The sequence below is a fragment of the Prunus persica genome, chromosome G1, assembly GCF_000346465.2.
Source record: "Prunus persica cultivar Lovell chromosome G1, Prunus_persica_NCBIv2, whole genome shotgun sequence".
Lineage (NCBI taxonomy): Eukaryota > Viridiplantae > Streptophyta > Magnoliopsida > Rosales > Rosaceae > Prunus > Prunus persica.
Genome location: NC_034009.1, coordinates 8,381,485 through 8,393,532, shown reverse-complemented (window position 1 = coordinate 8,393,532; position 12,048 = coordinate 8,381,485). Strand labels below are relative to the sequence as shown.

The 12,048-nt window shown below is 41.7% G+C and overlaps 2 protein-coding genes across 2 annotated transcripts; both read left to right on the top strand.

The window, feature by feature from the left end:
• LOC18791845 (ABC transporter B family member 11) lies at positions 373-5,978 on the top strand. Its single transcript, XM_007226192.2, has 12 exons — positions 373-718; positions 871-925; positions 1,014-1,189; positions 1,272-1,493; positions 1,584-1,822; positions 2,004-2,529; positions 2,741-3,014; positions 3,141-4,027; positions 4,172-4,438; positions 4,593-4,856; positions 4,970-5,263; positions 5,435-5,978. Exons 1-12 carry the CDS (start codon positions 398-400, stop codon positions 5,786-5,788), a joined length of 3,879 nt encoding a protein of 1,292 aa, XP_007226254.1. The 5' UTR covers positions 373-397; the 3' UTR covers positions 5,789-5,978.
• On the top strand, positions 9,696-10,151 carry LOC109949960 (uncharacterized mitochondrial protein AtMg00240-like). Its single transcript, XM_020567120.1, has one exon. It carries the CDS (start codon positions 9,696-9,698, stop codon positions 10,149-10,151), a length of 456 nt encoding a protein of 151 aa, XP_020422709.1.

Sequence of the window (12,048 nt, the reverse complement as noted above, 5' to 3'; positions counted from 1 at the left end):
GATTTCTCACTGCCTGCAGTGTGAGGCTTCTTAAGTTTTGGTTTTGTTTTGATATTTTTTTATTTTATTGCAACGAACCCTTCTCACAGTTGCTGCACTTATTTTATTGCAACGAACCCTTCTCACACGCGCCAAAAAAAAAAGAATTAAAAAAAAAGAATATTGGAATAAGTGGGTTTTTTAAATATATTTTTGCTTACTGATCAACTCTATATTCAATTAGATTAAGTTGGTTTATGTAGTCAATTTTGTGCCCGAAAAACAAACAAAATAATGTGCCTGGTTTCTAATTCAATCCATAAATGTTCTCTTGCAGCTCTGATCTCATCATCCAAGTTTGAGTTGCTTACTGTCACAAGATAGTTGCAACTTACTTCTCTGAGGTGCTTCGAAAAACATGGCTGAGGAAAATCCTGCGGATGGAGATGTAATCAAGGAGGAGGGCAAGGCAGCATCGAACGGCCACTCAGCAGTGGAGGACTCTCAAAACAACCCACAAGATAGAAGCAGGAGCAAGGAGGATGGCACCAAAACAGTACCATATTACAAGCTTTTCTCCTTTGCCGATTCCTTAGATTACCTGCTAATGTCTGTTGGTACAATCAGTGCTATTGGAAATGGGGCCTCTGTCCCTCTAATGACCATAATCTTTGGAGATTTGATTAATTCCTTTGGACAAACAGGGAATAATAAAGAAGTGGTTGACGCAGTTTCCAAGGTAAATATTATGTGACTGTAATATTAGAACTGCGATGAATGAGCTTACTTCTGTTTTAACATCTATTTTGGTTCTCTGGTTGCTCTAACTTAGTTGAAATTGTAATGAACAAGGCTTAATCAGATATAATTTGGCCAATTCAATATTCTCAGGTGGCTCTAAAGTTAGTCTACGTGGCGGTGGGAGCTGCTGCAGCTGCATTTCTACGTAAGTTACACTGAACTGCCTGCTGGTGCACCAAACAAATAATTTGGCTTTTTGGAAACTGAGATTAGTAGCTTTCTCTCTATGCCAGAGATGTCTTGCTGGATGGTCACTGGAGAGAGACAGGCTGCTCGAATAAGAAGTTTATACTTGAAAACAATATTGAGGCAAGATGTTGGCTTTTTTGATAAAGAAATTAACACTGGGGAAATTGTTGGGAGGATGTCAGGTGATACTGTGCTCATTCAAGAGGCCATGGGCGAGAAGGTATTTACATGCCACACACAAAAGCCTTAAGCTGTTGCTATTTTCTCCAGTAACCTCTCATTCTTTCATTTTCTTATTGCAGGTAGGAACTTTTATCCAGTTAATTGCAACATTCGTAGGAGGCTTTGTTATAGCATTTGTTAAGGGATGGCTTCTCACCCTTGTCATGCTATCTTCTATCCCCCTTCTTGTCCTCTCTGGTGCCATCATGCGCATCCTTATATCAAAGATGGCATCCAGTGGACAAACTGCTTATTCAGTGGCAGCAACTGTGGTAGAGCAGACAATTGGTTCAATCAGAACAGTAGGCCTACTTGTCTTTAAGATCTTTAAAACAAAAATTTATTATTTCTATTTTCTTAGTGTAGAACTAAAACTTGTGTTCCCATTTCAGGTTGCATCGTTTACAGGAGAAAAGCAAGCTATAGCTAATTACAACAACTCCTTAATTAAAGCTTACAACTCCGGTGTGCAAGAGGGTTTGGCATCTGGGTTCGGAATTGGTTCGGCTATGCTGATTATGATGTGTAGTTATGCTCTGGCTATATGGTTTGGAGGAAAGATGATACTTGAAAAAGGATATACAGGAGGGGAAGTCATTAATGTAGTTTCAGCTGTGTTGACTGGCTCCATGTAAGTTGCTTGCAGTAAAATTTAATGAACAAATTTGTTGATCCTAGTACTATTGTACTAGTGTTTGCATTTTTACTTGATCTACTGACTACTCCCCCTCCCCCCTTCAGTCCAAAATTTGATATGTGATTCTTCAGAAGATAAAGATATAACTTTTCTGCTTTCTATGATAAATTTTCAGGTCTCTTGGGCAGGCATCTCCATGCTTGAGTGTATTTGCTGCTGGACAAGCTGCAGCTTATAAGATGTTTGAGACAATTGACAGAAAGCCAGAGATTGATGCTTCTGACACTAATGGGCAACAATTACATGATATCCGTGGAGACATAGAACTGAGGGATGTTTATTTTAGTTATCCTGCAAGACCGGATGAACAAATATTCGATGGATTTTCTCTTTCAATACCTAGTGGTGCAACTGCTGCTTTGGTTGGAGAGAGTGGAAGTGGTAAATCAACTGTAGTCAGTTTGATTGAGAGATTTTATGACCCCCTAGCTGGCGAAGTTCTTATTGATGGGATTAATCTCAAAGAGTTCCAGTTGAAATGGATCAGACAGAAAATAGGCCTTGTCAGCCAGGAACCCGTTTTATTTACTTGTAGCATTAAAGATAATATTGCCTATGGAAAGGATGGTGCAACCACTGAAGAAATAAGGGCTGCTGCTGAACTTGCCAATGCTGCTAAATTCATAGACAAACTGCCTCAGGTTAAATTCATTTAAACTTTCATCTAAGTTCTGGTATTTTGTTCTCTGAACTTTTTGTGTGAATTCTTAATTTCCACGACCATGGAAGCTTATTGAGACATCCAGTGATCTTATCATTTTGTTACATGAATTTTCTAAAAACTCCGATTATTTCGATCAACTCATTCAATTCCCTTTTTCTTATTTGTGGTTTTGTGATTTATGCATTTAGGGACTAGACACAATGGTTGGTGAGCATGGAACTCAGCTATCTGGGGGCCAAAAACAGAGAGTTGCAATAGCTAGAGCAATTCTCAAAGACCCAAGAATTCTACTTTTAGATGAAGCCACGAGTGCTCTTGATGCAGAATCTGAGAGCATTGTGCAGGAGGCACTGGACAGAATTATGATCAACCGGACTACTGTTGTCGTAGCCCACCGCTTGAGCACAGTAAGGAATGCTGACACCATTGCTGTTATACATCGAGGAACAATTGTTGAAAAAGGTAATGCATTTGTTTATGTTGTCCTGTTCTGCCATTTGAAGGCCAAATCGTATTGTCTATAGTTCAACATAATGTTACAATTCATCTTATTCTTAGTGCACTTACTGATCGTTTTCAACTGAGCAGGTCCACATTCTGAGCTAATTAAGGACCCTGAAGGAGCATATAGCCAGCTTATAAGGTTGCAAGAAATGAGCAGCGTGTCAGAACAGACTGCTGTAAATAATCACGAAAGGCTTAGCAGCGTGGATTCTCGAAGACATTCAAGTCAAAGATTTTCAAACTTACGATCCATAAGCAGGGGATCATCTGGAAGCGGAAATAGTAATCGTCATTCCTTCTCAATCACATATGGTGTGCCCACTGCAGTCGATTCTCTTGAAACAGCATCTGTAGGACGTGATATTCCTGCTTCAGCATCATCAAGAGGCCCTCCAGAAGTCTCAATTCGTCGCCTGGCTTACCTGAACAAGCCAGAGATCCCAGTATTATTACTAGGTACTATAGCCGCAGCAGTCAATGGGGCAATCTTACCTATTTTTTCGATATTGATATCCAGTGTAATCAAGACCTTCTACGAGCCACCTCCTCAACTCCGTAAGGATTCGAAGTTTTGGGCATTAACCTTCATTGTTCTTGGAGTGGTAGCTTTCATAGCACTGCCAGCAAGACAATACTTTTTTGCTGTGGCAGGGTGTAATTTAATAAAACGAGTTCGATCAATGTGCTATGAGAAGGTGGTTTACATGGAAGTAAGTTGGTTTGACAATCCTCAGTACTCAAGTGGTGCAATTGGTGCAAGGCTTTCTGCAGATGCAGCTTCTCTGCGTGGGGTGGTTGGAGATGCACTAGGTTTGCTGGTTGAGAATTCAGCAACTGCAATTGCTGGTTTGTGTATTGCTTTTGTGGCAAATTGGCAACTTGCTCTTATAATCCTGGTTTTGCTGCCTCTATTAGGATTAACTGGTTATGTTCAAGTCAAGTTCTTGAAAGGATTCAGTGCAGATGCAAAGGTATTTCTCCAAAGTCCAAACTTTACAAAATTTTATAGTAGAGAACTTGTAGCTGGTGCAGTCAAAACACCATCCAATACGACATACATAATATATATAAGACCAATCCTTTTTGCCAATGCTGAAAATTTTAAATTGTTGCAGAAAATGTACGAGGACGCAAGTCAAGTAGCCAATGATGCAGTGGGGAGTATTCGAACAATTGCTTCCTTTTGTGCTGAAGAGAAGGTGATTGAATTGTACCAGAAGAAATGTGAAGGCCCTATTAAGACAGGGATAAGACGAGGGTTAATCAGTGGGACAGGTTTTGGGCTCTCGTTCTTTTTTCTTTTTTCTGTGTATGCCTGCAGTTTTTATGCTGGAGCCCGACTTGTTGCAGCAGGCAAGACAACATTCTCTGATGTTTTCCGGGTGAGTTTTTATTCCTTGCGCTACAAGTCTTCAATTAAGTAAATAGATGAGAAAACATTAGCAGAGGATCCGAACTCTGCTAAATATGTGTTACTTGAGAATTAAATCTTCATTAGTCCATTCAGTCGATTGTTAACATTTCCCTGGTTTACAGGTTTTCTTTGCTCTAGCGATGACAGCTATTGGAGTGTCTCAGTCAGGTTCCCTAGCCCCTAATCTTGGTAAAGTAAAGAGCTCTGCTGCTTCCATATTTGCCATTCTTGACCGGAAATCAAAAATAGACTCTAGTGATGAATCTGGAATAACTATAGAAAATGTGAAGGGAGAAATTGAACTTTGCCATGTCAGTTTCAAGTATCCAACTAGACCTGACGTTCCAGTGTTCCAGGATCTTTGCTTGACCATTCGTCATGGCAAGGTAACTTAGTAACATGTTTTGTTCTTTTATTCATTTCAAAAAAAGCATAAAATTTGAACCTCGTAGTCTAATTCAAGTTTCTGGGATTTACAAATTTGTATTATGTTATTCAGACAGTTGCTTTGGTTGGAGAAAGTGGAAGTGGGAAATCGACAGTCGTCTCACTGTTGCAGAGATTTTATGACCCTGATTCGGGTCACATTACATTAGATGGAGTTGAAATCCAGAAGCTACAGCTCAAGTGGTTGAGACAGCAAATGGGACTGGTGAGCCAGGAGCCGGCATTGTTTAATGATACTATCAGAGCCAACATTGCATATGGAAAGGAAGGGAATGCAACAGAGGCTGAAATTATAGCTGCTGCAGAATTGGCAAATGCTCACAAGTTCATCTGTAGTTTACAACAGGTAGGCACTACAAAATTAACAAGCTTGTCAATTTCTTTTGGCCACAAATACTATAATATAATCTATTGCCATGGTGCTGCATAAATGAGAAGGACTAGTTGATGAAAATTCACAAAATTTTATTTGGAACGTTGAAGATTAACCATGTGAAGTTTGGAAAAAACAATGCAGGGTTATGATACAATAGTAGGAGAGCGGGGGATTCAATTGTCCGGTGGACAGAAGCAAAGGGTGGCAATTGCACGAGCTATAATGAAGGCACCAAAGATACTACTACTAGATGAAGCCACAAGTGCTCTTGATGCTGAATCGGAACGAGTGGTTCAAGATGCATTGGACCGAATCATGGTGGATCGAACAACAATCGTGGTTGCCCATCGGTTATCCACAATAAAGGGTGCGGATGTAATTGCAGTGGTGGAAAATGGAGTCATTGCAGAGAAAGGAAAGCATGAAACTTTGATCGGTATCAAGGATGGAACTTATGCTTCTTTGGTAGCATTGCATGCAAGTGCATCATCTTAGATAGCTTTTATATTCTTTTTATCCAGAGAAAAAGAAAGTATGTATGTTAACACAGCTTTCCTTTCCTAGCCTACACGAAAGTCAACTTCACAATCTCCTCCTAGCAATTAGTCTTTCCTGCTGTAAATCAGATTTCTTGCTGTAAATCGAATTGTATTCATGTCTATATTATTTCCTACCTTATAGGAAATATATTTTCTACATGGTATCAGCCTAACCTAGGGTTTTCTTCCTCTCCCTTATTCGATCCTCTTCTCCTCTAGGTCCACCTAATGGCTTCATCTGAATCCACCATCTCCCTCCCAAGCCTCAACTCTTCTCATTTTATCAAGCTTACTGACTCTAACTATCTTCTTTGGCTCCGCCAACTCAAACCTTTTTTAATCGGTCATGATCTCTAGAAATTTATCGATGACACTAATAAACAACCTTCTGCCCACACCTCCAGCTCCACCACCGAAACACCCACAACTACCACCACCACAACCACTCTTACCCAAACCAATCCCGCCCATGCTTAGTGGTACCAACAAAACCAACTCATTGTTAGCTACATCACCAGTACACTCTCTGAGTCCATTCTCTCTCTCTCACTATTGGTTGCACCTTTGCCCGGGATCTCTGGGAGTGTCTCCAACGCCACTTCTCTCAATCTAGTATGGCCAGTGAATTTGCTCTTCGTTTTCAACTCTTGGATTTGCAAAAAGTCTCTCAACCCATTGATGCTTACCTTCGTCATGCTAAGTCCCTTGCCGATTCATTGGCTGCCATCAATGAACCTATCTTCCCAAAAGAACTTGTCACTACTGTGCTTCGAGGTTTTGGACCCGATTACAAAATGCTCGTCACTGCAATTCTCAATTTTCCTCTGCTTCTTGACTTTGCTGATCTTCGTGCTCGTTTGTTAGCTTTTGACGCACAGGCTCCTCAAATCTCTCCTGATCAAACCACAGCGCTAATGGCAGCCCAATCCTCTCCTCACACCACCGGTCATACTTCATTCCCTTCTTACCGTGGTGGTGGCTCTTCCAGCAATAGGCGTGGTGGCCGTGGTGGTTGGCGTGGTTGTGGTCGTGGTGGCTGGCGCAACTTCTCATCTTTCTGGAGCAACCCATGGAATAGCTTCCAGCACTCCAATGGCCTAATCAACCATTGCCTCCTTTTGCTCCAAGTTCTGGATCTCAAAGCAATTGGCCTTTCTTTCAGCCTCCTTGGGCTCAATCTGCCACTTCTAGCAAACACTCTACCCGACCTAACTCAGCTCTTGGTGTCTTGGGACCCGCTTGGTGCACCACCTGCAATACCAATCAACATACTACTTCAACATGTCCCCATCGCTACAATGGCCCAGAATCCTTTCCTTCCTTTACTGGGGCTCAGTTTATGCAGCCACCTGACTCTACTTGGTACCCTGACACAGGTGCCACTCATCACATGACTAGTAGTCCTTCTAATCTCCAAAATCAACAACCATATCAGGGTAATAATTCTGTATTTCTTGATAATGGAGATTCCCTCTCTATCTCTCATACTAGCTCTCTTCCTCTTCCTTTGGGTTCTCACAAATTTTCTCTTCAAAATGTCTTTTGTCTTCCATCTCTTCGTATTAATCTTCTTTATGTTGCCTGTTTTACTCTTGATAATTTAGTTTTCTTTGTCTTTACTTCTGACTTTTATCAAATCTATGACTTACGTACTGGTTCGTTACTCTTTCAGGGCCCTTCTAAAGATGGTCTTTACCTACTTTCCCTATCCTCTCACTCATCCATAGTCCCTCGTGCCCTTACCACCGTGCACTCTCCTGCTTGGCATCGTCGCCTTGGCCATCCATCCAATCATGTGCTCTCTCATTTAGCGCCATCTCTAGACTTTAAAGTTTCAAATGCTTTCTGTAAGGATTGTGCACTTAGCAAATCCACCAAACTGTCATTTCTTAGTAATAAAACCTTTGCCCAATCTCCCTTTTATTTAATTCATTCTGATGTATAGATGTCCCAGGTCGTTTCTGTCATTGGTTATCGCTATTATGTCTTGTTTACAGATGACTTCTCTCGTTACTCCTGGATCTATCCTATGCATCGTAAAAATGAGGTCTTCTCTCACTTTCAAACCTTTCTTGCCATGGTTAAAAATTAATTTCACACCACTGTACAAATTCTTCAAAGTGACAATGGTACTGAATATGTTAATAATGCTTTCTCTGATCTTTGCAGTCAACTAGGCATCCACCAACGTTTCTCATGTCCCCACACTCCCCAACAAAATGGCCTAGCTGAATGTAAACACAGACATATTACCACCATGATCCGTACCCTCCTTACCACTTCTCACATTCCCCACAATCTCTGGGTTGAAGCTGCCCTCACTGCTGTCCATCTCATAAACCTCCTACCGACTCCTAATCTTTAATGGGACACTCCATACAATCGTCTCTTCCAACATCCTCCTTCCTACTCTCATCTCCGGGTGTTTGGGTGTTCTTGTTTCCCTTACCTTGGACCATATACTGAAAATAAACTCACCAATTGCACCCTTGAATGTGTTTTCCTTGGATACAGTTCTCACCATAAAGGTTACCGTTGTTTACATCCCTCCACGGGTCGTGTTTACATGTCCCATCATGCTTTATTTAATGAAATGCATTTTCCATTTGAGCATTTGCAGGTATGATCTTCTTTAGAGTATGTGGATATTGAATTCCACCCAATTCTGCCCTTCTCCACACCTATGCCCCTATCGATTACTCCTGCTGCAGACTCAGTCTCAGACTCGCAACCTCATGGCACCTCCCTAGCTCGCACCTTTCCAACTGCTGCAGTCTCAAGCCATGACCCCGTCGCACCCCGGGATCACTCAACGACATTTCTTCTGCTTTATCCCAACCCTTGCTCCAAACTTATTCTCGACGCCCTCGCATATAGCTCTTTCCGCTTGCGCCTGCCTCGGTTCCAGCAGCTCCGAACCCCCTGGTTCCAGCAGCTCCGAACCCCCAATTCCAGGAGCTCTGAACCTCTCGGTTCTAGCAACTCTGACCCCCTGGTTCCAGCAGCTCCGAACCTAAGAATTCTTGCAACTCCGCAACGCATGCTCACCCGCCTTCAGGATGGCATTTAAAAGCCCAAGCTTCATACTGATGACACTGTCAAATATTCTCTTCCCCGTGCCTTATTAACTGTTGTTGAACATACTGAATCTACTTGTTTTTCACAGACCACTAAGCATCCTGAATGGCGTGACGCTATGACTGAAAAGATCAATGCACTCCTCAAAAATCATACATGGTATTTGGTTCCTTCCTCTCCGTCTCAGAACTTGGTTGGCTGCAAGTGGGTTTTTCGGATTAAGCGTCACTTTAACGGCTCCATTGAACGCTACAAAGCTCATCTAGTTGCCAACGGTTTTCATCAATGTCCGCGCATAGACTATGCTAAAACCTTCAGTCCTGTTGTCAAGCCTGCCACCATTCGCACTGTTCTTAGCCTTGCAATTTCTCGTGGTTGGTCCCTTCGTCAACTTGATGTTAAAAATGCCTTTCTCCATGGGTTTCTTCAAGAAGATGTCTACATGGCTTAACCCCCTGGTTTTATTGATCCCACTCGTCCTTCTTATGTTTGCATGCTCCACAAAGCACTCTATGGCCTCAAACAAGCATCTCGTGCTTGGTTCCATCGCATCAGTACTTTCCTTCTCTCTATGGGCTTTATACGGAGCCAAGCTGACACTTCATTATTTATTTTTCAACAGGCGTCCCATACCATATTTCTCTTTCTATATGTCGACGACATCTTGGTAATTAGTAGTGATTCCACTCATCTCCAACAATTCATCTCTCTTTTAGGTGCCCATTTTGACATCAAAGACCTTGGTCCACTAAGCTATTTCTTGGGTTTACAGGTTCTTCGTAAAGATGGTACTCTCCACATCAATCAACTCAAATATGTACATGATCTTTTACAGAAAGCCAATATTCTCAACTCCAAACCCGCATCTACTTCATTGGCTACCAAGGTTCTTCTCTCTGCCTGATGGTGCTCCCATCTCCAACCCAACCAAGTATTGCGAGCTTGTTGGCAGTTTACAGTATCTCACTCTTACTCGCCTTGACATATCTTTTGCCGTCAACACTGTTGCTCAGTTCATGAGTGCTCCTCGCACCTCTCACCTTGTTGCCGCCAAACGGATACTTAGGTACATCAAGGGCACTATTGATCTCGGCCTCACCTTTACTTCTCAAATTGCCGCCGCTCGCCTCTCTGCCTACTCTGATACGAATTGGGCTGGGTGCCCCTATTCTCGTCGGTTGACCATTGGATATGTGATTACTCTTGGAACTAATCTCATCTCATGGTGTTCCAAGAAATAGCCCACAGTTCGCGCCCTAGTACAGAGTCAGAATATTGTGCACTCTCTCATGCTTATGCCGAAACCACTTGGCTATGCTTTCTTCTTTATGAATTGGGTGTGCGTCTTCGGTTCCCGATCCAACTATTTTGTGACAATCTCAGCACCACGTACATGGCTGCCAATCTAGTTTTCCATGCCCGCACACGTCACATTGAGTTAGACTATCACTTTGTCTGTGAAAAGGTGGCTCTTGGAAGTCATCAAGTTTGCTTTATTCCTTCTGTCGACCAACTTGCGGACCTGTTCACCAAAGCCCTTCACAAACCACTCTATCAGCATATGTCTTCCAAACTTGTGCATCCTGTGGCGCCCAGTTTCCGCGCGGGGGGGAGGGGAGTGTTAACGCAGCTTTCCTTTCCTAGCCTATACGGAAGTCAACTTCACAATCTCCTCCTAGCAATTAGCCTTTCCTGTTGTAAATCGAATTGTATTCATTTCTATATTATTTCCTACCTTAAGTAGATATCCTGTACTAGTATAAATAGGGACTTTGTGTAATCTGTTAAATACAAGGAAATATATTTTCTACAATGTAATGTAATTTTATTCAGAGAGGTAAATTACCAGAGTAATACATCTGATAATAGGAACTTTCATAGGAATTCTTATTGCTAATGTTTTAACAGCACACTGAATGCCTGCTTTGCATTTGCACTATGAGACTAACCAAAAATAAAAGCTTCATAGTGTACCTTACAGCTCGATCAGCTGGCATCTTCGTGCCATGCATAGCCGTCTTTACATAACCAAATCGATCAGCCTTCACTAAGTTGCCTTTCTCTTTATCTATGACAAGGCCTCTAATAAGCTATGGGAAAGGATGGGAAAGGATGGGAAAAGATGGTTAAGTTGCTTATAGAAGCTACCAAGTCAGGGTCAAACGCAAGACCGAAAACAGGGAAACCCCCTTTCTTCAAATTCTCCATGCAGTAATCATAAGCTCTCCCTTCTCAAGCCCGCAAAATACAAATCCATGTCAGACAATAGCTGGAATAGTAATGGTTGAGGTTGCAACATTAGTCACTTGCACGTGCAAAACTATATGATCTTACTGTTGCAACAAAGCTGACGCGCCAAATAATGCTGAGAATAAGAACATATATTAAGCTGATGACACTTACAATCACATTACCATGGATCATGGTGTAGTCCATATCATATCCAATGGCACTGATTGATCAAAGATTTAATGTGCTTCTACAAAAAATTGCCGCGAGGTGATTGTCTTGACGAAAAGGGAGTCTGCACATATATATTGAACATGGTAATACCATAAGCAAATGATAAGAAGGATATCCATTGGTTCAAGATTCAAGAGAACCAAATATTAAAGAAAAAGATAAGAACGCAAAGAGATAAGATGATGCATATATAGGATCAAATGTATGCAGGAAAAGGAATTAAAAAGCAGCACTGGGATACCCAAGTCTCTGAGCAAGTCTTCAGCTTCTTCAGCCTCAATCCTGGCCACTTCCTCAATTGGACCTTTTAAAGTTGTTTGACTATCAATTCCTACATGGGTTCATTGAAAAGAACAAAACTTTACACACACACACAATATATATATATATGGTTGTAGTTTCAAAACTGAAAGAATGAAACAGAGCATTGGAGAGGAAAGATAGTTACCAAAGGCCTTAAGATGCTCCACCTTGACATTCAAATCCCCTTTGGTTTTCTCTCCCAAATAATCAACTTCGTACTTGCTTGACGAGGTGAGTGAAAACACTGACCTCTCATCAACGCCACTACTGCTACTGCTGCTGCTGATGCTGCACTGGCACTTCATGCCATGATTCCAGAGTAAATTCTTGCTACTAAGAATGCTGGGTCAGATTCGAACTGGACTTCTGAGA

What these genes read in the sequence shown, in the direction of transcription:
- LOC109949960 (XM_020567120.1), top strand. Translation starts at nt 9,696, where the DNA reads ATGGTACTCTCCACATCAATCAACTCAAATATGTACATGATCTTTTAC.
- LOC18791845 (XM_007226192.2), top strand. Translation starts at nt 398, where the DNA reads ATGGCTGAGGAAAATCCTGCGGATGGAGATGTAATCAAGGAGGAGGGC. An exon ending in TGGTTGACGCAGTTTCCAAG is followed by an intron (nt 719 to 870) that starts GTAAATATTATG and finishes CAATATTCTCAG; the next exon opens with GTGGCTCTAAAGTTAGTCTA. An exon ending in TGCTGCAGCTGCATTTCTAC is followed by an intron (nt 926 to 1,013) that starts GTAAGTTACACT and finishes TCTCTATGCCAG; the next exon opens with AGATGTCTTGCTGGATGGTC.